The sequence below is a fragment of the Ambystoma mexicanum genome, chromosome 7p, assembly GCF_040938575.1.
Source record: "Ambystoma mexicanum isolate Mex_15411 chromosome 7p, UKY_AmexF1_1, whole genome shotgun sequence".
NCBI classification, from domain to species: domain Eukaryota; kingdom Metazoa; phylum Chordata; class Amphibia; order Caudata; family Ambystomatidae; genus Ambystoma; species Ambystoma mexicanum.
This window is the reverse complement of record NC_090939.1, coordinates 601,736,888-601,758,355: the sequence shown is the minus strand read 5'-3', so window position 1 is coordinate 601,758,355 and position 21,468 is coordinate 601,736,888. Positions and strand designations below refer to the sequence as shown.

General features: G+C 46.0%; 1 protein-coding gene across 1 annotated transcript in view; it reads right to left on the bottom strand.

Moving 5' to 3' along the window:
- Window positions 1-13,333: 13,333 nt before the first annotated feature.
- The window catches only part of NIPA1 (NIPA magnesium transporter 1), a 359,202-nt gene continuing 351,067 nt past the window's right edge, over window positions 13,334-21,468 (bottom strand). Inside the window, exon 6 of the mRNA XM_069636609.1 lies at window positions 13,334-13,435. Within this exon, the coding sequence (XP_069492710.1) occupies window positions 13,430-13,435 (6 nt within the window). The 3' untranslated portion in view covers window positions 13,334-13,429. The remainder of the gene's footprint in view (window positions 13,436-21,468) is intronic.

The window sequence follows — 21,468 nt, the reverse complement described above, 5'->3', positions numbered from 1 at the left end:
GTGTGAGAGAGGAAGGAGTGTGAGTAGTAGAGTAGTAGTAGGAATAGCGGAGTGGAATAGTAGTAGTTGGAGTAAAGGTAGTAGGCAGTGGGAGTAACAAGTTAAGAATATAACTGGTAGAGTAGTATTCAGTAGAAGAGGGTTGAGCAGGGCACCATATCGCTGGGTTTTGTAATGGTGAGAAGGGGGTGCAGGGCATCATATCCCTTGGTTCTATAATAGCAAGATGGGTGTACAGGGTACCATATTCCTGAGTGTCTTAGAGCAGTAAAGGTAGTAGAGGGGGCGTGGCTACGAGAGCCATGTGAGGAGTCGAGCTCTGGGAGAGCTCCCGTGATACAGCAGTCGATCCTGATTAAAAATACATAAATGCACGCTTTGAGGTCCTGAAAACTCGTGCGCATGTCTATGAAGGTTGCGCACGGGTACCCTGCGATTTGGAGCCGGGGCTGAGGAAGGAGACGGCCCGGCGAACATTGCTGTGCCCACATATCCTGGACCTGGGACTATAAAATGGCAGCCACGAGAGGCTAACGGGGGCGCCAGCCAGCAGGGTGAAGACGGTGGAAGCGGAGTGCGAGAGGTTCGGATGCTGGCAACGGAGCATGGTGGCTCCTGCTGCACTCGCTGGAGAACCCCTGCGTGGGGCCTGGAGGCCAAACGGGGGGGGGGCGCCGCACGGACCCCCGAGCTGTTATGCTCCCGAAGCTGGTCCAGTGAGACACGACCGCCCCTGACGCCGGTGCGGGTGTGAGATTGGCCGCGCTTGGCGGAGGGGACCTAGCAGAGGACCCAGCTTGCACCGGCAGTCCTAAGAGGCAGGGAAAGCGGCCCGCGGTGAACAAAGACGGGCCTGTGACAATCAGAGGCCCTGCGCGCCGGAATCTTGAAGCGCCCTGAAGAGCGCGGAAACTGGGTCGGCCCGCACACTCCTCCGAGGACCCCCAAAATGGCGGCTGGGGGAAGCTAACAAAGGCGCTAGCCACCGAGGCGAAGCCGGTGGTGGCACTGTAGTGGAGAGAGTCGGATGCGGACATCGGCGCATTGGGACTTCTGCAACACCCGCTGAGGCGCTTATGTGCAGCAAACGAAGACCAGAAGTTGGAAGCAAGCGTTTCGATCCTCGCGCCATGGTGACCCCAAAGCTGGAAGCAGCGAAGCGCGGCTGCCCCAGGTACCGAGGTGGGTGGGGTACCAGCCACGCCAGGTAGAGAGGACCCAGCGGCAGCCCTGACGCGCATAGGCAGCCTGGAAGAACCGAATACGTCCCGGAGGGGACGCGGAAGGGCATGGGTCACCTGGGAGCCCCGTGTACCTGACCTTGAGTTTGCCTCGAGAAGAGAGGTGACAGAAGCGGGCGAAAACACCCCTTTGCGGGTGGGAACCGCTACAGGCACGGCGGACAGTCACGCCCATGGCGGAGTGACTAAGCTGGAGTGCGGGTGCGCTGAGCGGTGCGCAGGACCCACACAGCCCAGACGGGCACTGGCCCCATTCAGGTAAAACATACAGCTGCACTGAGACAGGCCCTGCAGTCAAGCCCTGGGCGGTGCCAGTCCATACAGACATAAATGGGCGCTTGAGACAGTAGGGAGCTGGCGTGGCCCCCCGCTTGGTATCTGGACTAGAAACAGCAGTTACAAAAGAAAAAGGTGGGAGACACCCCCCAGCCTGGGCCAGAGACGGACAAAGGGGCACAGGGAAGCGTGCCTGGTGGGCAACAATCACCCCCTCCGGGTGGGAAGCTTCAGAGAGTTGTCGGGGCTCGCGGAGGACGCACGTTGGGCCAACATATACGCACAGAGGGCGCTACAAGTGCTGTGGGTGCGCCCGATGACCCAGACCGACTGGGGCTGAGGCCCTGTGCTAGAACAGATTGAATAAACCTACATGGGTACGTGGGAGGACACAGCCCACTCCCGGAACACAAGCGGCAGCTTGGAGATACCCCTATCACAGCCGTGCAGGGCCTGGACACTACTGACAGCCTTACCTTGCCAGAGCAGGGAACCACAAGTTGCAGGGCTAACCCGCAGGGCTAACCCACACGGCCCGGACACACCACAATGACTAGCAAACTCCCCAGAATAAAGAGCAAGAAACCCACGCTTGACGAATACACTAGAACATCGCCGGGTGCAGAGGGAGCCAGCAGAAACCCCCCCCCACGGGGAGCGCGGACACTATGAGCAAAGACCAGGAGATTCTCGCTGCAATTGCTGACCTGAAGGTGGCCTGGGAAACTAAACTGGGACTGGCCATGGATGAGCTGAAAGCGGCACTCGAGCTCAAAGTAGGGGCAGTACAAGAGGAGGTGAATCTTCTCCGGCAAGGTGTCAGGTCATTGTCAGAACGCATGAGTGACCTAGAAAAAGAGGTTGCTCCGAACACAGCGGACTGCGCAGCCCATAAATCTGAACTTCATGCCTTCAACGAGTGCGCAACCTGGAAAGCAGGGCAGGGGAGGCAGAGGGACGCGCCCGAAGGACCAATATACGGATCGTTGGATTGCCGGAAGGAGCTGAAGGATCCAACCCCACAGAGTTCATTGAATCAATGCTACTGCAAGAGATAACCGGGGGAGTGTTGACTCAGGGGTTTGCTATGGAAAGAGCGCATAGAGCCCTGATGAGTAAGCCGCCACCGTGAACCCCTCCCCCCCAGGCCGGTGATAGCCAAGATCCTGAACTACAGAGACCGGGAAAAGATTCTTGAACACTTTCGAAGGGCGGAAGAATACAAAGGGGGTCGGAAAACATAACTGCATACCCGGATTACACCTTGCAGGTGCAGCGCCGACGCATGAACTTTGGAGCAGTGAAAAGAAGGTTGCGCGAAACAGGCCACAAGTATATGCTGCTCTACCCGGCAAAACTGAAGGTGTTCCACAAAAGCAGAACCCTGTTCTTTGAGACCCCGGAAGACGCTATGGGATGGTTGGATGCACAGAGCTGCCCTCAAGAATCGGGTATCCAGTCAGGAGAAGGCGAAGATAAGTTACATGGAACTGTGGCACCCAGGGTGTCACAACCTAAGACAATGGGACTTGATTATAGTATGGGACATAGCTTGTTGGAAGACACAATTAGGGCTATACAAGTATACATGATCCGGTAGCACTAGAAACTTCGATATTGTGCGGGAGCCTTACAGAGCCAGCCCTCATATCCCCACAACGAGTAGTTTAGTTAGGTCGCCGGTAGTCTGTGACACCTGCTGGGTTCCTGACCTCGGCACTCCGAGGCAGGACCAAAAGCGGGGGGGACCTGAGATCCAGGGATGCGGTTGGGTAGGGTCGAGGGAGGGAAGGGGGGCGTGCAGTGGTTTGGAGTTGGGAAGGGGAGGTTGGGGAGTTTTTGTTAGAAATGGGAGGGGAACAAGCCAAATCTTGTGTCAAATCAGGCGGGAAGGGAAACTGAGGGGGGAGGCGGGATATCCCACAGATGGCGTCGGGTAGCCTGAGAGTGGTAACCTCGAACGTGAGGGGCCTCAACAGCTACCTGAAGCGTAATAAAGTAATGATGTATCTAAGAAGGATGAGGATTGACATAGCAATGTTACAGGAGACCCACCTTACAAGGGAGAAGCTGGAGGTGGTCAAGAGAAAGTGGAGGGGGTGTACAACGGGAGCTGCATACTCAGCTTACGCGAGGGGAGTCATCACATGGGTGGCACCGCATGTACCATCTCAGTTGATTCAGTCTACAACAGACCCAGAAGGTAGAATGGTAATGGTGCGGGGGATGTTGGAAAACAGGGAAGTGAGCATTATAAACTTATGCGCCCCCAATCGAGACACAGCGGCTTACTTTAGGACCCTATATACGGCAAAATTAGCCCCTTAGAGGGCGGTGCGATCCTATGGGGAGGGGACTTTAACTGTACATTAAATCCTAAATTGGACAGATCAGATGGCAGACCAGACAAACCTACTCCGGCCGCTAAGGCGTTACAGGCCCTGCTGGTAGGTTTTGGAATCAAAGATGTCTGGAGGCAGCTACACCCAGCTGGTAGGCAGTACTCACATTACACGACCCCACATAACCTGCACACGAGGCTGGATTATATATTTGCCGCTGCTGAGTTGGTAGGTGAAGTGACGGTGCGGAGTATAAGGCCAGGGTGCTCTCGGGTCACTTCCCCTTGGTCCTGGAGTGGCGACACCAGCCCCCTAGAGCACGAATCCCGACGTGGAAGCTCAGAGCAGAGGCCTTGTAGGATTCGGGATTCCGGGAGGACCTGAGCGGGGCGATTACTGAGTACTTTGATACCAACACCGGAAGTGTTCAATCGGTGGGAACCTTGTGGCAGGCATTCAAAGTTGTAGTGCGGGGCGTAGCTATATCTAAATCTAAAGGGCTCCAAGGGGGCATTGAACGGGAGTTACAAGAAACAGAGAGGGAGCTGGAAGGCATAATGCATAAGGGGGGCATTTCGCAGGAGGATGGGATAAGGATGAAGCAGCTACAACAAGCTAGCAGTGATCACTGGGATAGATTATGTAAACTGAGCTATAAGAAATACATCGAAAGACAGCATGCGGGAGGAGACAAGCCGGGCAGATTGCTGGCCTGGTTATATAAAAACGAGACAACACAGCCAGTGATCAGGGAAATTAGAGGGGACGGGGACCAGAGCAGGGACACCCAGGAGGGAGTAAATGAAGAGTTCCTTAGGTACTACAAATATCTTTATGGGGATGCTGGGGACGAAATGGACCGAGCGATTCAGGAAAAACTAGAGGATATAGGCTTGCCCAAATTAGACGATCAGGAGCGGGCAGACATGGACACCCCAATTACACCAGAAGAATTAGAAATAGTGATTCAGCACCTGCCCAAATGTAAAGCCCCGGGGTGGGACGGGCTCCCCAGCGAATTCTATAAAGCATATAAACAAGAGTTGCTTACCCCGCTGCTGGAGATGCTTAATGAGGCGTTTGAATACGGCAGATTGCCGGAGTCCCTACGGGAGGCGGTGATCATTCCGCTCTTAAAACCAGGTAAGCCAAGCACAGACTGCGGGTCATACAGGCTCTTATCTATGCTTAATCAAGATAGTAAAATCCTGACAGCAGTGCTGGCAAACAGGCTTAAGCGAGTCATCGGTAAACTAATACACCCTGACCAAACAGGTTATGTCCCTGGTCGGAACATAACCGATAATCATAGGAGTCTTCACCATATCATCGACCAAACAGAGAGGGACCCCGGCGAACTGGTAATTGTCTCGCTGGATGCCATTAAGGCCTTCGACTCAGATGGCCATGGTTGCTGGCGGCCCTGAGAGAATATGGGATTGGGCCAGGGTACATGAGGTGGGTCAAAATGTTATACAGTTCCCCAATTGCAAGGGTCAAAACGGGCACCATAATTCCAGACAAATGGCAACTCAGCAGGGGTACTAGACAGGGGTGCCCCTGGTCACCTATGCTGTTTATCCTTGCGTTGGAGCCACTGGCAGTTTGCCTCAGACAACAATATGGCGAAATAGGGATCCACACGGCGGGAGGTTTGCATCTCATATCGTTGTATGCCGATGACATACTGTTGTACCTGCGTTTCTCAGAGGAAAACCTACAATATGTCCTGGAGGTGATGGAACAATACGCCACCATTTTCGGGCATAGCTGTAAATCCCAAGAAATCTACCATTTTCCCACTGGGGAGGTACAGACACGCCCCACCAGGAAGCCTACCGGTCTTGCCAATACCCTGGCAAACTGAGACGTTCCGATACTTAGGTATTGATATATACCGCACGACGAGAGAGGAACACAAACACAATACAGAAAAGGCAGTTGAGGGCATCAAGAATAGTATTGGATTTTGGTCCAGATTGCCCCAGGCCATGATGGGGAGAGCGGCTCTGATTAAGATGGTGGTCCTGCCTAGACTGTTACACTTTTTTGCAAACATCCCGTATGTGATCCCCAAACACTTTTTTGTTAAACTCCACAGCCTGTGCAGGGGGTTCATATGGCACAATTCCAGGAATAGGGTGGCGCTCTGGAAACTACAAAACTCGTGTGACAGGGGGGGTATAAACCTGCCGAATTTTGAGTTATACTACTTGGCGAGACAGCTGCAATATGTGGCCAGGTGGTTGACTGAAGAGGAAACGGCGGAAGCCAGGCTGTTGTGTAAGGACCCTGCTCCCTTCTTTCTCCGGGAAATAGTGTGGTTACCTAAACTAAAGGTACTAGGAATGGCGAGTCTGTTGGTGCTTGGATGGGAAATGTGGCGCAGAGCATGGCAAATCGTAGGAAACTCAGTACTGTTCTCCCTGCAGGTACCGCTAATGGTGCTGTGCGGAGAGGACTCCCAAATGATGAAAGGGGTCCGTAGATACTGCAAACCAATCGGCCTGGCTACCCTTGGCGATATATGGCAAGATGGGGTGGCAGTGGACTTTCAGAGGCTAATGGAGGACACCGGGGTGCACAAAGGCCAATACATCACTTACTCCAGAATTATCAAACGGGTGTGACAAAGGTGGCCTGAGGCAGTGCTGGCGGAACAACCCGATGCAACCATAGAGACAATGTATGATATCTCGGAGGGCGGGCACGAGATCTCTCGCCTATATGAGCTGCTGGAGACTAGGGTAGGAAAGGAGCTGCTGCAACTGAGGCGAGATTGGGAAGAGGAGGTGGGAGAACCCATGTCGGAGGGGCAATGGGATAGAACCCAAAGGTATCACAAGAAGGTGTCCCGAAACGCGAGGCTCCAGCAGATACAGTAGTATGTCACTCACAGAGCATATATGACCCCAGGTAGAATCGCCAGGTTTGAAGGCCCAGGGGTTCAGAAATGCCCTTGGTGTGGGGAGGAGAACGCTGGGATGCTACATATGTTTTGGACTTGCCCAGAGGTGGGAAGGTTTTGGACAGAGGTAAAGATACGCTTAACGGAAAAAGGGATTATGCTGGAGGTGGAGTCAGCTTGGGCATGCATGCATGCTGGGGGGTTTTACCAGACCACGCAACCTGAAGCACATTAGTAAGCTGAAGGACCTGGCCTACATCCTGGCTAAACGGAGAATTGCAATGGGCTGGAAAGCAGCCCAACGGCCTAGAATCGAATTGTGGTGGGCTGACCTCATGAAGTGGGCGGAAGCAGAAACGGCAGCTTGGTACGAAGCAGTCAGTAGGGGAGGGGGGAGGAGGAGGTGGGACCCCTAATAGCATGGAGACACTTGGTGGCCTCGATGGCGGCACCCCCCCAGGCAGACCATAATGATAATGACATAAGTAGAATAATGGAAGTAGACACGCCTGAAGAGAAGCAGGATGATGACATGGAAGAAGGGGCTCGAGTTAAGGGAGTGGGGGGGGGAGGACCGAAATGCCTAATTTATAATGTAACGTTGCGAAACTCTAAAACGGAAGTCCTCACTATTTGTAATGTTTGGAGCGTTGTTTATAAAATAATAAAAATATTTAAAAAAATCTAAAAAATGTTTTTAAAAGTTAGTAGAGAGGTAGAGGTAGAGCGGTAAGTGGAAGAACAGGAGTAGCTATTGGCATTGAGTGAGATAGAAATGATAACGAGAGAAATAGCAAGAGGCGGTGAAGCAGAGTGAGAGGAAGGCGGGAAAGTGAACAACAGAGGTAGAGGGATAGTTGGAAGAACAAGCAGTAGCAAGAATAAGAGTGGGAAACGTAGTAAGAGTGAGGGGTGGAGGTGGAAAGGCGGAGTGAGAGGAGAACGGCTTAAGAGATCAGTATATTGAAGGGTCAGGAATGAGAGTGTGTGAAAAGTGGGAGCCTGACACTGGGTGAAAGAAGGCACCATTGCCTATTCTCCGAGTACTAACCGAAGGCAGGAGAGAGAAAGTTAGAAGTTCGCTATGGAGTCAGGTAGCTATCGTCTTAGGACAAACACCTAAAAGTGTAGAGAGAAGAAAGACAACTAGGGGTTATCAATCTGAGAATTACCAACAACCGCAACAGGGACATTTGGGCTAGGGAAGAGGGAAACAAGCCCGGGGAAGCTGAAGAGAGAAAAGGGTCAGCCTTAGCACCAAATATCCCCAGCCCATTAGGCTCCGAAGAAAACTAGCCATTTTGACCAGCAAATGTTTTAATAAACACCCTTGAATTTTAATCCAGAAGTCACTGTGGTTATTGTGGCAGGCCGCCCCATCACAAATGTTTCAATTTCCTTAAGTGGAGGGATGCTTCCCTAATCAGTCTCCAGCAGTTGGATCACTCTCTTTTTACAAATTTTATAAAAAGCCTGTCTCCAAGTTCCTCTTGTCTCTTTTCTTGGTTTGACTGATTGGACCCTCCAAGTCCAACACTGATTTATAGGTTACAAAGTTTCACTTGTCTAGATGGGGCACTCCAGACCCCTCTTGCATTCTGGCTTTCTTAGCTCCTGGGGCTATCTCTTTGGCGGTTGCCAATGTACAATATTCGGGTTTCTAGGGCTCCCGTAAACCTGCTTCATATTGTCTCGGTCTGGGTCTGATTGACCGTATTTGGTTTTAGGCCATTTGCTTCTCCTTCCCCTTTTGTGCTCTTGTTGGTTCCCCTCCCTCCACCCTGGGCAACTCTTGTACCTTCATTGCATTCGGGGGTGTTCTCCAGTGGTGTGGCGTCTAAAAGGGGGTGTTGCTATTCTTCACCCTCTTTAGCGGCTTCCTTATTCCACCCGTTTCAGTGCTTTCCTTCTCTGCAGTTCTCGGATTGAGAAGGGCTTGCTCCTCCGTCGCTCTCTAGTCTCGACGCTTGTTCATGGGCCCTGGGTCCATCACATCTGCAGCGCGGTCGCCCCACCAGATAAGACTGGCTTCCTGACATCTTCGCCTCCCTGGTGCTTCCATTCCCTATGCCGATTTGACACTGTCTCTCCTCCACGTCTGACTCTTCACACCACTGCTAGCTCTGTGGTGTAACGTGGCTCTGCACCTCTAGGATGTTCTCATGTCAGAGGTACACCTCTGTGCAGGCTTTCTCATCCGCCATTCAAGGTTTATGGTCACTTTATTCTCGCCGGTGTACTTTCAAGGGTAGTGTTGTTCCCCATCAGCTGTTGGGTTCATGGGGATCCCAGCATTAACTTCGAATACAAAGTACAGAAGCAATGTCAGTGTGTTTTGGATTCCGATCAACAGATATACCATTAGTCTCTTTAACTCCCTTAAAACAGGCAAGGTATTTGTTACAGGGAACTCCTGATAGGAATGGGGAGCCCTTGCTCCCTCGAGCGGAGTCACTCCCAGTGAAGTCCCTCTTTCCCAAACCCCTAGGGAGGGTTTTGCTGAGTGGGCTCACCTCCCTAGCCTCAAAGTGGGTGGCTCCCTCAAAGGAAGAAGGGACGAATGCCCTAGATTCATCACAATACCATGACTTCTGGTTTCCTTATGTTCATTGCCAAGGAGTGTTTTACGGCATTTGTCCCAAATGCATCTAAAAGTGTTTGAAGTCCACGAAGTGTATGAGAGAAGACAATATTGTCGGCATACCCAAACCATTGTATCCTTACTGTACCAATTTTAAGAGGATTAGTTGAATAAATGTCTAGGGCAGACGAGATATCTGTAAGGTAGAGATTGAATAGCATGGGAGCAAGCAGCCATCCTTGCTTAAGCCCTTTGTATGTGTGGATCCCATAACTCATAGACCCTTCTTCTTTAATGAGACTTTTACCGAAGTATTATCGTATGGCATGACCAACATTTTTAATAATCCACCATGCATGTCAAATTGTTGTAATGTAGACCATACTAGTTGACAGTCTACCGCGTCAAATGTGGCACTCGTGTCTAGGAAGGCCACATAAACTGCACGATTTTTAAAGGTTTCTGGCTTTTTCAATTATTGTAACAAATGTTACAATGTTATTTAATGTGCCCAAACCATTTCTGAAGCCAGTTTGATGGATGGGAAGTATTTGTTTAGAATCCATCCAGATATGCATTTCAGCCAGCAAGATGCTGTGTCCAACATAGCGATTATTCTGCAGCTTAAAGGATAACGTTGATATATAGGCACGATAATACTTTCTCGCCAGCTATGTGGTAAATTTCCTGTACAGCTAATACATGTGAATAATCTGCATAGTATCATCCCCTGTACGGTGTTACCCCTACTTAACATTGAAGTACACAGCCCATCTGGACCAGGAGCAGTGTACTTTTTTAAAGTTTCTAATATCAGTCCAATATTTGACTCTCCTCCTGTATTTCCATTGCACGTTATTCCCTACTTCAAAGTTGGTGGCAGATGTGACAACTAAGGTATCTGAAATATATTGCTTCAATTTCTGTTTAGATGCCCCCACTATATATTTTTTGCCAGAATAGACAAACATATTGACCATTTTCTGTCAATCTCTACTCTATATTTATGCGATTTTAGCCATTTTCTGCACTGGGGCTCCCTGTTCTTGCAAGCTTCGATATGTCTTGCAGTGGAATAGTTCTATTGGTTTATGTGTCTTGAGTCTCTACAGAGTAACTTTTAGCCTTTAACATTTCTTAATCAAACTTAAGTTTGTGTGAAGTGAGTCGTATGTTTTCTCTTTTTAGTCCTAACCTTTTCGAGTCAGGTTGAGTTAATTTCCCAATCAAGACATTGGGCCTCATTACGACCCGTGCGGTAACCGCGGCGCTAGTAGCGCCATGGTTGCCGCCGGTATTTTACCGATTCCGCCATGGTGAATGGTGGAATTACCGCCCCATTCCAAGGTTGGCGGGGCAGTAATTCCCCATTCACCATTGGCCCTTCCCCATTCCCATTTTTGCCCCCATAGGGCTCAATGGAAATGGGGAAGGCGGTAGTTACGGTACCGCAAATTGTGGTACCGTAATTACCTCCAAGGTCCCTTTGCGGGTCCAATCCTTATCGGCTGGTAAAACCAGCCGTTAAGGTAGGGACCCGCAAAATGACCTCGTAATTAGGCGGTAAGGGGTTAACGGCGCCGCCACCTTTTACGGCGCCGTTAACCCCTTACCGCCTGGGTCGTAATGAGGCCCATTGTATTCGTTAATTTTATCATTGTCATTTTCCCGTTTAACCGTTTAAAAGGACCGCTCATTAGGCCCCTTGCTAAATCGCAGAAAATAGTGTTTACTCCATCAATAATTATATTTAGATAATTTTAATCGATTAGCGGCAGGATTAATTTCCAATTGCTCTGTTATCAAATATTTTTCTATCAGTCGCTATTGAAGTTTATTAAGATGGGATAGTGATCACTTTCATTCCTTAGCACCATATGGCATATTTGTAATCTTGTTGATTAATAAACATGCAATCAATCGTAGTGGCAGACAAGTCGCAATTCTAGTATAATAACGAGGTGTGTTGCTTGTGGTTCGTCCATTTAGCATACAAAAGGCTTAAGGGAATTAGCATGCTATGCCATTTCTACCTTTACTGCTGTAATCAGCCTATTGTAGTATAGCTTTTGGAATCTCCAGGGAGGTATAAATGTATTCATGATCACAAATCTTAAGTGTGGCTGGAATGTTGCCATTCAAGTCACTGACCAATACAAGGACCGTAGTTTTAAGCAAATTGCATGTGCACACTACAAAGTAAACACTCTTTCGGTGTGATGCTTGATGAGAGGGGGGAATCTACCAAAATACAACTATGGAAGCCCTATTAAACCAGGCATCAGTATACGAGATCTGAGAAAGAAGGAACTTGCAGTCTTTCTCAGATGGTTTGTTCTTTCTTTTTTTTTTATTTCTTTATTGAGTGTATTTGGTTTATTACAAACCTTTCACAAATTTGGCAAATTTAACAAAGAGATCTTGCATAGAAAAAGAAAAAAAGAAAAGAGAATCAAGGAAAAGAGAAACAAGAAAAACCAAGGTAATACAGCAACTTAAAACAGAAATTTGGCATAAAAGAAGCCTCCAAATGTGCCAAGCATTGCTTAATTAATGTTTAAAAACAAATTTTTTAAGACAAGTTTGAACATAAAAACATTACAACTTTTTAGCTGTGTCATCTTCGCTATGTTGGTCTAGCATTTTAAAGGTTTGTTCTAAAAATGTGACTGTTACAAAGTGTATTCTTGGAGTTCGACAGTCATATATTAAACTCCACCATTTCTCAGAGTCTAGACCACATATATCTACGATGTTGCTGTTCAAGTACAGATTTCGGAGATCTCTTAGCTTTTTACAGAATAACACCAGATGGCTACGCGACTCTTCACTTCTATTGCATAATCTGCACTTTGTGCATATCTTTTCCTTGGTATATCTTGCCTTCGTTGTTTTGTTTTGGAGAACATTCAGTCTAAAACGTAATAATAGATCTCTTTGTTTACAATTTGGGAATTTTCTCAAATAATCTGGTATAATAGACATCACACCACAATTTGTTTTTAGGAGTGTGTGAGTTTTTGACAATGCTCTTTTTGTTTCTGTATTGGATCAGTCCTCTGCCCATAGCATTCTTTTAACGGCTTTTGGGTTTTCTGCCAAGGTTTGTTTCTCTAGGCCTACCTCTTCCAGGATTCGGTCATTTTTTCTTTCCCATTCTTCCACTGCCTTTTCTGTGAAGTTTTTAGTTTTCACAGAATATTTCAAATTGGGGTGGCACCAAGTTGCTCATTGTTTTTCTGTATGGTATCAGCTTGTTATAGTGGATGTGTACATGTAGAGCAGTCAGGCCGAGTTTGTGGCGAATTACCGACATTGGTGTAGCTTTCGGTATTGGTAGGATATTTTTCCAGAATAGCCCTTCCAAGGCATTCCAGAAATTCTCTGGAATATTCATGCAAGTTTCTCCACCATACGATTATGTTGGTATAACTTTAAGTCTGTAGAATGTTATTACAGGTCTGAGGGAAAATGTCCCATATCTTTTGTTGATGATATTTGTTTGCGGTTAGTTGTTTTGTTTTTGTCTTTAGCATCCTTTTCCAGGTCTCTTCATTTTTTATCCCACTTATGGATACCCAAGTATCTCATTTCACTGCATGGCTTTATTTGCGTTTTAAAGGAGAAAAGGACACCTTTGCACACCTAAATGTATCTAGACTTTTGTATGAGTTATTTTTTATATTTCTGTAACGTTATCTAAAGTCAAGGTGCGTGGGAGAAAAATAGCAACCCTGGCATATGGGTTGAAGGAAATATGAGAACAGAGTAAGTTCCCTAATAGGAACTCCCGTCCCCTGCACACTATCTGGGGCTTATGGAGCCAAAGTATTCAAAGAGTATCTAATATAGGTATTTGGTATAGTTTTTGGTTCGACTTAAACCAAACGTTAATTGAAGCAAGTGTTTTTTTGCCTAACATAGTTAAAACATAGAGACAGTTATTGAGTAGATATTAAATTAAGTACAAAAGACAACTTGTGACTTGATCTTTAGTTCAGGATTTATTGGTCCAAACAGGATTGCCCAACGCGTTTCGAGAGTTATTCTCTTCTTCAGGGGCTATATGCAATTCAAAACTTTAAATCTATTAAAAAAAATTAAACAATGTTCTAGATTAGTTGAATAATTGATATTGATAATTTACATTCAATTGCAATATTCATTTTTACAAGAAGATATTCATTAGATAATAGACAACCTTGTTATTTACACTTCCAGTATAAGCATTGATTATCGTGTAACAGTGATCCCACTGTCGCATATGTTCACAATTTTGGCAATTACACCATACAAAACCAAAAGAGGTATCCATAATTCTTGTGGAAAAAACTTAGTTCATTGAAACCAATTGGTTTTTTAGCTAATGTTAGAGTAACAGAAAGAAGAAACACTAGTTAATCGCCATTTTCAGAAAGAAGGACATAGAGTAATTCCTAATTACATATTTTATTATTTCAGCACGAGATCTCAAGGTGGTAAGGAATAGTGGTTGGCTTACCCTGTTTTTATGTTTTAAACATTGGAATAAGAAGGATGATCCATGATTATGGGTCTGTAAAATATTTCACATCGACAGTTTCAACAGGAGTCAATACAGTGTTTAAGCCTGTGTAAAATAAAGTAATGGACCAGTCTAAGTATATTGGTATATTGATATGATTAAAGACACGAACAATCTAAACTGAGATGTTCACTAATGGGGATATATAATAGACTTACTTAATGGAGTTCAATCTCTAGGGATGTGGGAAAGTTGGTCGTGCTCGAGGTCTGTAGGCATACTGCTACGTTACCGTAGTATCCACGGATTCTCCATTAGAAGCAGAGAAGTGCCGGTGTGGCTTTTTCTTTAATCTGGGGAATCGAAGAAACCCAGTTTAGGATCTAAAAGATTCTCTTAAGGTAAAAAAAGTTCTGGCTCAGGGCCGTTGTCAGCATACTTACAGGTTTCTGACTGTATGACTCTACTGGAAACAAGTACCGTCCGGCTCCGTACGCTGGGAAATACAGAGTGTGAGACTAGGTTACAAGATGGCCGTATTTGTGGATAATGTAAACATGACGTCATCACGCGGCGTGCGTGCATGACGTCACAAATGTAAACAAGGAGACGGGTGCGTGACGTTGAGAAAGGATTCTGTCGAAACAACATACTAGATTAATATCTTAGTGCCGTGGTGTAACTTGTAGATGCGATCGGATACGACCCTATTGTGTATAACAAAATAAGGGGTCTATGGTAGATGAACATTAAAAACAAAGGTAAAAAATAAAGGTACAAAAATGAAGGTAAAAAATGGCGGACATGGTCTGCTGAGATACAACTCTTAGATGAAGAGGACCAACTCTTAGATGTGGAGAAGTTAGTTATAGTAACCTTGTCTTGAGGAGAGGAGTGCTACATAGCGATGCAAAAAACTCGAACAGAATTTAATGGGAAATGTGGGAGCAACATGTAGAGTACATATGTAAATTGAACAGATATTAAAGCTTTCATCAGATATTTTCAAATACAATATTTAAAGATGTGGTCCACTTGGAGGATGATGGAAAAAGTACCAACACTACCCCAAGGACTATACTGTGATATTTTTGAAGAGAAGAAGGGGTATGGTCCTCTTGCGTTTTATTCAGTCCATTCCTCGTTCTTGCCTTTTTTCCATCTTTTGTCACCAAATATCAATATTCCTGTCTTTTCTGCATTTATTTCTAGATCCTTTTTTTCTATATATTTTTCAACCCGATTTAGGGCTCTTTGTAGACCAATTTGTGTGTGGTCTAATATAATCGGGTCATCTGCATATAATAGATGGTTTACCGGTCTGCCATTTATTCTTGGTTGGAAAGGATCTACGGTTGTCCAGGCAGTATTGCAGATCTTCGATGTAAAAGCAGAAGAGAGTAGCGGCTAGCGGGCAGCCTTGTTTGAGGACTTTTGTTGTTTTGATTTCTTTTGATAGGTGGTCACCTTGGTCTAATTTAACTCTTATTGAGGTTTTGGCATACAGTTCCTTGATTGCTTTCAGGAGGTCTGTTGGGCATCCTTTAGTGGCTAATTTTTCCCAAAGCTTACACTATCAAATGCTTGGCATAAGTCAATACTGGCTGTGTATAATTTTTCTTTATTTGTGAATGCTCTTTTTTTCATCAATCCTAATATCAGGAGATTTAAGCTGCACCCTACATTTTCAACAAAGCCAGACTGTCGTTTGTCGTAGATGTTTGTATCTTTAATCCACTTTTTCAATCGTATTAGCAAAAGTGTGGCAAAGATTTTTCCAACACAATCCAGCAGTGCAATCGGTCTGCAATTTTTTGGTTCCATACGATTTCCTTTTTTAAAAATAGGAACGACGATGGCCGACTTCCATGATTTTGGGATTTGGCCCAGTGTGATGATTCTCTTGAATAGTCTTTCACAGAAAGTTGCCCATTTATCTGGATCTTCTTTTAGCACCGCATTCGATAAGCCGTCTGGCCCTGGAGCTCTTGATGAGCTAGCTTTTAGAATTAGTAGTTTTATATCTTCTTTGTCAAAGATAATATTCCAAGGTCCAGCTTCATTTTCTTTTATATCACTTTGGAAGTCTGAATTTTCTGTGTCATTAAACAATTTTGTGAAATGTTCCATCCAGCTAATTTCTGGGATGGGATTCATAAGAGCTGGCGCTGATTGTTTCTTGTTTGGCAAATCCCATAGTATTCTGCTGTTTGTGTTATCTATGGCTTTTTGCATGGCTTCAGCATCGTGTTGAAGCAGTTGTATTTTATAAGACTTCTGCCAGTTTTTGTATTTTTCTTTTATTTTCCGGATCAGTTATTTGGTTTCTTTGAGGTTTTCTGTTTTTAGTGCATATAGATCTTTTCGCAATTGTTTCTTTTGTATCATCACCTCTGGGTCAAACACATGTAATTTTGTGACATTTGGTTTCATATATTTTCCTGTGCTTTGTTTAAAAGTCTGTAGCGACATGTCATATTCTGCAGACATTTTTTCTTTGGCTTGCCACTTGTCCAGGTTTTGCAATACAGTGTCAAAGTCATTTCTTTTCAGCCTTAAGCGGTTTAATCCAGTTTCCAGCTCAATATTGTTACCCCATACCGGATTCTGTCTTGTCTTCCAGTTTGAGATCACAGCAATAATTGGGTCATGATCGCTGTGGATTGATGATATTACTCGGAAACACAGGACTTTCGCTAACAGTTGTTCCGAAACAAACATATAGTCAAGTATATTACTCAGTTTGCCATTGGTCCAGGTGTTGGTGGGAGGAATGTCCCCCTTCATATTTCCGTTTAATATGTGCAGTCTCCTTGCTTGCATTTCGTCATTCCACATTTTCCCATGTTTGCATTTTTGGCAATTTTTTTATTTGTTTTATATTGTGTTGATCTCTTTACCTCCCAACAGTTTGCATTAAGATCACCACAGATGAGAATATTCATGTCTTGATGCACTTCTCTTGTACAGTCCAAACATTCCATTATTCTATCTATGAATTGTTTGCTTTCGTTTTTTAGGGCATTCCAGTATACGTTCACTATTAGTAACGTTTGTGTAGGCCTTGGAATTATACAGTTAAAAAAAAAACTCAAGATTTACATTCAAGGCCTAATGTCGAGACAAAATCGATTTCTGAAGCACCCTGTATGAAAAATGAAGCTGCCAGTTCCCTGTCATTTGCCTAGGTCTTCTAGGTTTTTAAACATCATCATATCCCCAAAACATGAACAAGTAGTCAACTAATAAAGAAAGGGTACACCATGGGCTTCAAAACATATTTGGAGAGTTTTCAAGGGCCACAATAATTTTGCTGTAGTGCACCCCACGTCTACTGTTCAGTTTAGGGACTAATGATACTTTTTTCTCTCTCGCGTATCACCCAGTCTCATTTCTCCCTCATCTGAACATACTTTTATCATCCATATCACCATCATAGTACTTTCTTCTCTAGCTACTTCCCCAGTTTGCTTCTACCAGTTTCATTCTAGTTAAGCTCTTTCTCACCTATCTCTTCTTCTTACCCGTCTTTCATTGTATTTCTTGCTTTCAACATTTATTTTTCACCTTTTATTACATTTCTTGCCCTTCCTTTGTTTTATTTTTTTGAAAAACTTTATTTAGCGAGTCCTTGACATTACAACAGAAGATAGGAATAGCAGCATTTACTGTAATAGAATTTCACATACATTTCTTACACACTGATTTGGCAGCAGCAGAGCCGCTTCTCAGAGGGGTTTCTGATGACTACATAAATCCCAGTGACTTCAAGGAGTTGTAATGCTTAATGAGGGGACGAGTTATCGAGTGGTTGGGGAGCTCCATTGTCTTGTTTTTTTATTTACTGCAATGACATTAGGTAATGGCGGAATGGGGCCCATATGTATCAATCAGTTTACAGTTTCTAGGTTGTAGTATTAACCATCGCTCCTCCTGGTGAGCTGCACAAATAACAGTTCGCAGGCAGTGTGGAACAGTAGGGCAAGTGGGCCGCAGCTATAACAACAATATACCTCGGGCTGCTAGTAACATACAGACACTCGCCAATCTACGGAAACCCTGCCGAAGCCGCTCAAACCTGTGGAATAAACAGTTAAGTGGGGGTGTGATCAACAGTATAATTTAGTATTTTGGACATAATGTCACATACACCGCCCCAATATTCCCCCAGCCTTGGGCAGTCCCAGAGCATGTGGAGTTATCTTGCCCCCTCCGCCTGGTACCAAGGGCACAAAGCAGAGTGGGTGCGAGAAGAGGTGTAGTCTGGCCGGGGTGTAGTGGAACCTGTGTAGTATCTTGAATTGTTGAATTGTATGAGGCAGAATCTGGAGTTGAAGGACAGTGCCTGGGATTGCCGGCACAGTCTCCCAGATCTCATCAGTGATGTCTATAGCTAGGTCTTTGACCCAGGACTCACAGAGCTTCACGAGGGATTTATTGGCTCTGGACTGCAGCAAGTCGTATAACTTGGCTACTCTGCCACGGGTAGTGGATCCTCCCACGACTATGTCTAGTATTGGCTTGTCAGGACGTAACACAGGGAATTCTGTCCATGTTTTTTTAGCAGCTCGGCAAAGCCCAGAATATTGTAACAAACGCAAGGGGTGCCTCCGCGAGGGTCCCGGTATGTTCTGAAGTGTAATAAAGGATTCCATAGTGTAGACATCCCCCATAGTTGTGACCCCATCTGACATCCATTGTCACACTGCCACGTTGTTCACCCTAGGGAATGTCAGGAAGAAGTTCAATAATGGCAGATCACCATGGAAGCGGTGGGGGTTATCGATCATTTTCCAAATCTTGCCCCAGGCCAGTGCCGTTGCAGCAATGGGAACACTTACTCTGTGGTCTTTCCATATCAGTGGTAGAAGCAATGAGTGCACACCGCAAGTACCAGTCGCGTGTCGCTCTATTTTGACATGTGGAAGGTGTGTGTCCTCGTCGAACCAGAAGGCTGCATAGTACACCTGTGCTGCAACCCAGTATTTCTCAAAGTCTGGAGCCGCTAGTCCACCATGCGAATAGGGCCTGGTTAAGGTATCCCATTTAAGTCTGACCGCACCAGCGTGCCACAGGAAGTTATCAATCGCCACTTTCAGCGTATAAAAAAATGCGGCGCCTGGCCATGCTGGTATATTCAGAATATAATATAGGAGTTTTGGGAGGGTAATCATTTTTAAGAGCGCCACTCGGCCCCCTATCACGAGTGGGAGTTTCGCCCAAGCACAGTGTTTGGCTGTGAGTGGGGGTAAGTACTCACCATAGTTACGGGTGTACAGTGCTGTCTGATGTCGCGTCACTACTATACCCAGTTATTTAAATTCTTGAGGTGACCATGCATATCCCATAAGATCCAGTGGTGCAGTCGTGGCATAAGTAAGCAGAAACAATTGACACGAAGACCAGACAGAGTTCTAAAGGATAGGACCTCGTGCATTATTGGGGCTACATTTACTGTGGGATTTCGCACAAAAAGGAGTGAGTCATCCACATATAATGAAATAATTTCAGGTTCACCTGAGAGTCTGATTCCTCTTTGGGCGTGCCTGCATCTGATCACATCTGCCAGCGGTTCCATCACAATGGTGAATATTAAGGGTGACAATGGGCACCCCTGCCGGGTCCAACTGTGGATGTCTATGGGATCTGAGAGTGACCTGTTTATATTGATTCTGGCGGATGGTAATGTATAAAGCAACCACATCCATGATATGAACATGGGTCCGAAGTTGCATCTACCCAATACCTCCCACATACATTGCCAGGATACTGAATTGAAGGCCTTCTGAACATCGAGGGCTGCAGCAACTGCATGCGTCCCAGGGTCTATTGGGGCCAGGAGGTTGAACAGATGCCTTAGATTCAGTGCTGTAGAGCTGCCAGGAACAAATCCAGCCTGGTCTGGATGAATGATGTGTCTCCTGTATGGGGCAGTCTAAGGGCTAGTACCTTTGCATATATTTTTACATCAGAGTTTATGAGGGAGAGGGGAGGTATGAACTGCACTGCTCCGCTGGTTTATCAGGCTTAAGTAGAACTGTAATCACGGCTTCGCATTGTGGGGGTGGGGGGGAAGTGTACCTGAGGTGCAGGACTCTTCCCATAGAGCAGCTAAATCGAGCAGCAAGGCAGGATTTAAAGTGCTTTAAACATTCCATTGTTAGGCCATCAGGGCCTGGGGCTTTTCCGGATGGGAGGACATCGATGGCACTGAATATCTCGTCTAAGGGCCGATCAAGGATTTCTCTAGTTTCGTCAGAGAGAACTAATAACGGTAGGTTGTTTAGGTATGTAACTATCTCAGGGAGATCTTATTTGTCTGTATTAGCATTTAGTGTTGCATAGAAGCAGCAGAACACCTGCGCAACTTCAGTTGTGGTGTGCACCAGTGTCCCAGACTTGTCTTGTACAAACGGGATATGGTTGCTGCCTGACGCCTGTCGCACCATTCTGGCCAGTAGCCTGCCACGACGCTCACCCTCACCATATTGCCTTGCTAGGCCTGGATTATCGAGGTATTTCAGTTATCTATCTGCGTGTGCCCGTAATCTATCAAGTTCGGTTTTAATATCTCCCAAGTCAGTAGCACTGGGCACTGCCATGTATTGTAGTTCTAGTTGTTGTAGGGCAGTCTCGCTAGCGTGAATATCTCATTGTATTGCCTTGAGCAGCCCTGACTCGGTGGTTAGGGCCATATCTCGCACATACACCGTGAATGCCTCCCATAGAGTCACTTCGTCTCAACAGTGCCAGTGTTTATCTTAAATTAATCATCCACACATATTTCCATTTCGCTTTGGAATACAGGATCCAGTAAGGCCTGTGGTTTAAATTTCCACATTCGTCTCATTCCCAATATGTCCCCTAGTGTCAGCGCCAGTGTTATTGGCGAGTGTTCAGAGAAGGTTCTGGGTATTATGTCAGCGTCTTTGAGGTGAGTTACGAGGGTGCCAGTCAACCACCACATGTCTATCCGGGTGTGGGAGTCATGTACTGCAGAATAGTAGGAGTACTTCCGCGATGTTGGATTGGGTGTCTTCCAGGCGTCTACCAACTCCAGGTCTATATGGCCCTCCCGCATCACCTTAGCTGCCCTAGTAAGTTATTGGGCCCTGCTTCCGGATCTGTCCAGGTATGTATCAACTATTGTGTTAAAGTCACCTCCCGACAATACTGGCACTTGGGGGTACTGTGCTAGTAGCTCAAACACGTTGGCGAAGAACTCTCGGTCATCTATATTTGGACCATATATATTTAATAGTACTATTTCCTGACCTTTTAGTATACCTCGCCATAATACATAGCGCCCTAGTGGGTCTAGATGTGCCCTTGTGTGGACATATTATATGGACCTATGAATAAGGGTCATGACCCCTCTACATTGGGTCGAATATGTGCCCCAGCTTCCAGCAAATCTCTCACAGCTTACAGTTAATGCATGTGTTTCCTGCAGAAACAGGATGTGTACCTTATGTCGCTCTATGTATAGCTGGAGGCGTCGCATTTTTGTCAGATTGCCCAACCCTTGCACGTTCCAACTCATAAATTGCAGCGGTTCAACTCCCATCTGGCCAATGTATAGAGTTGGACCTGAAGCCCCGGGTTGCAATGGAGTC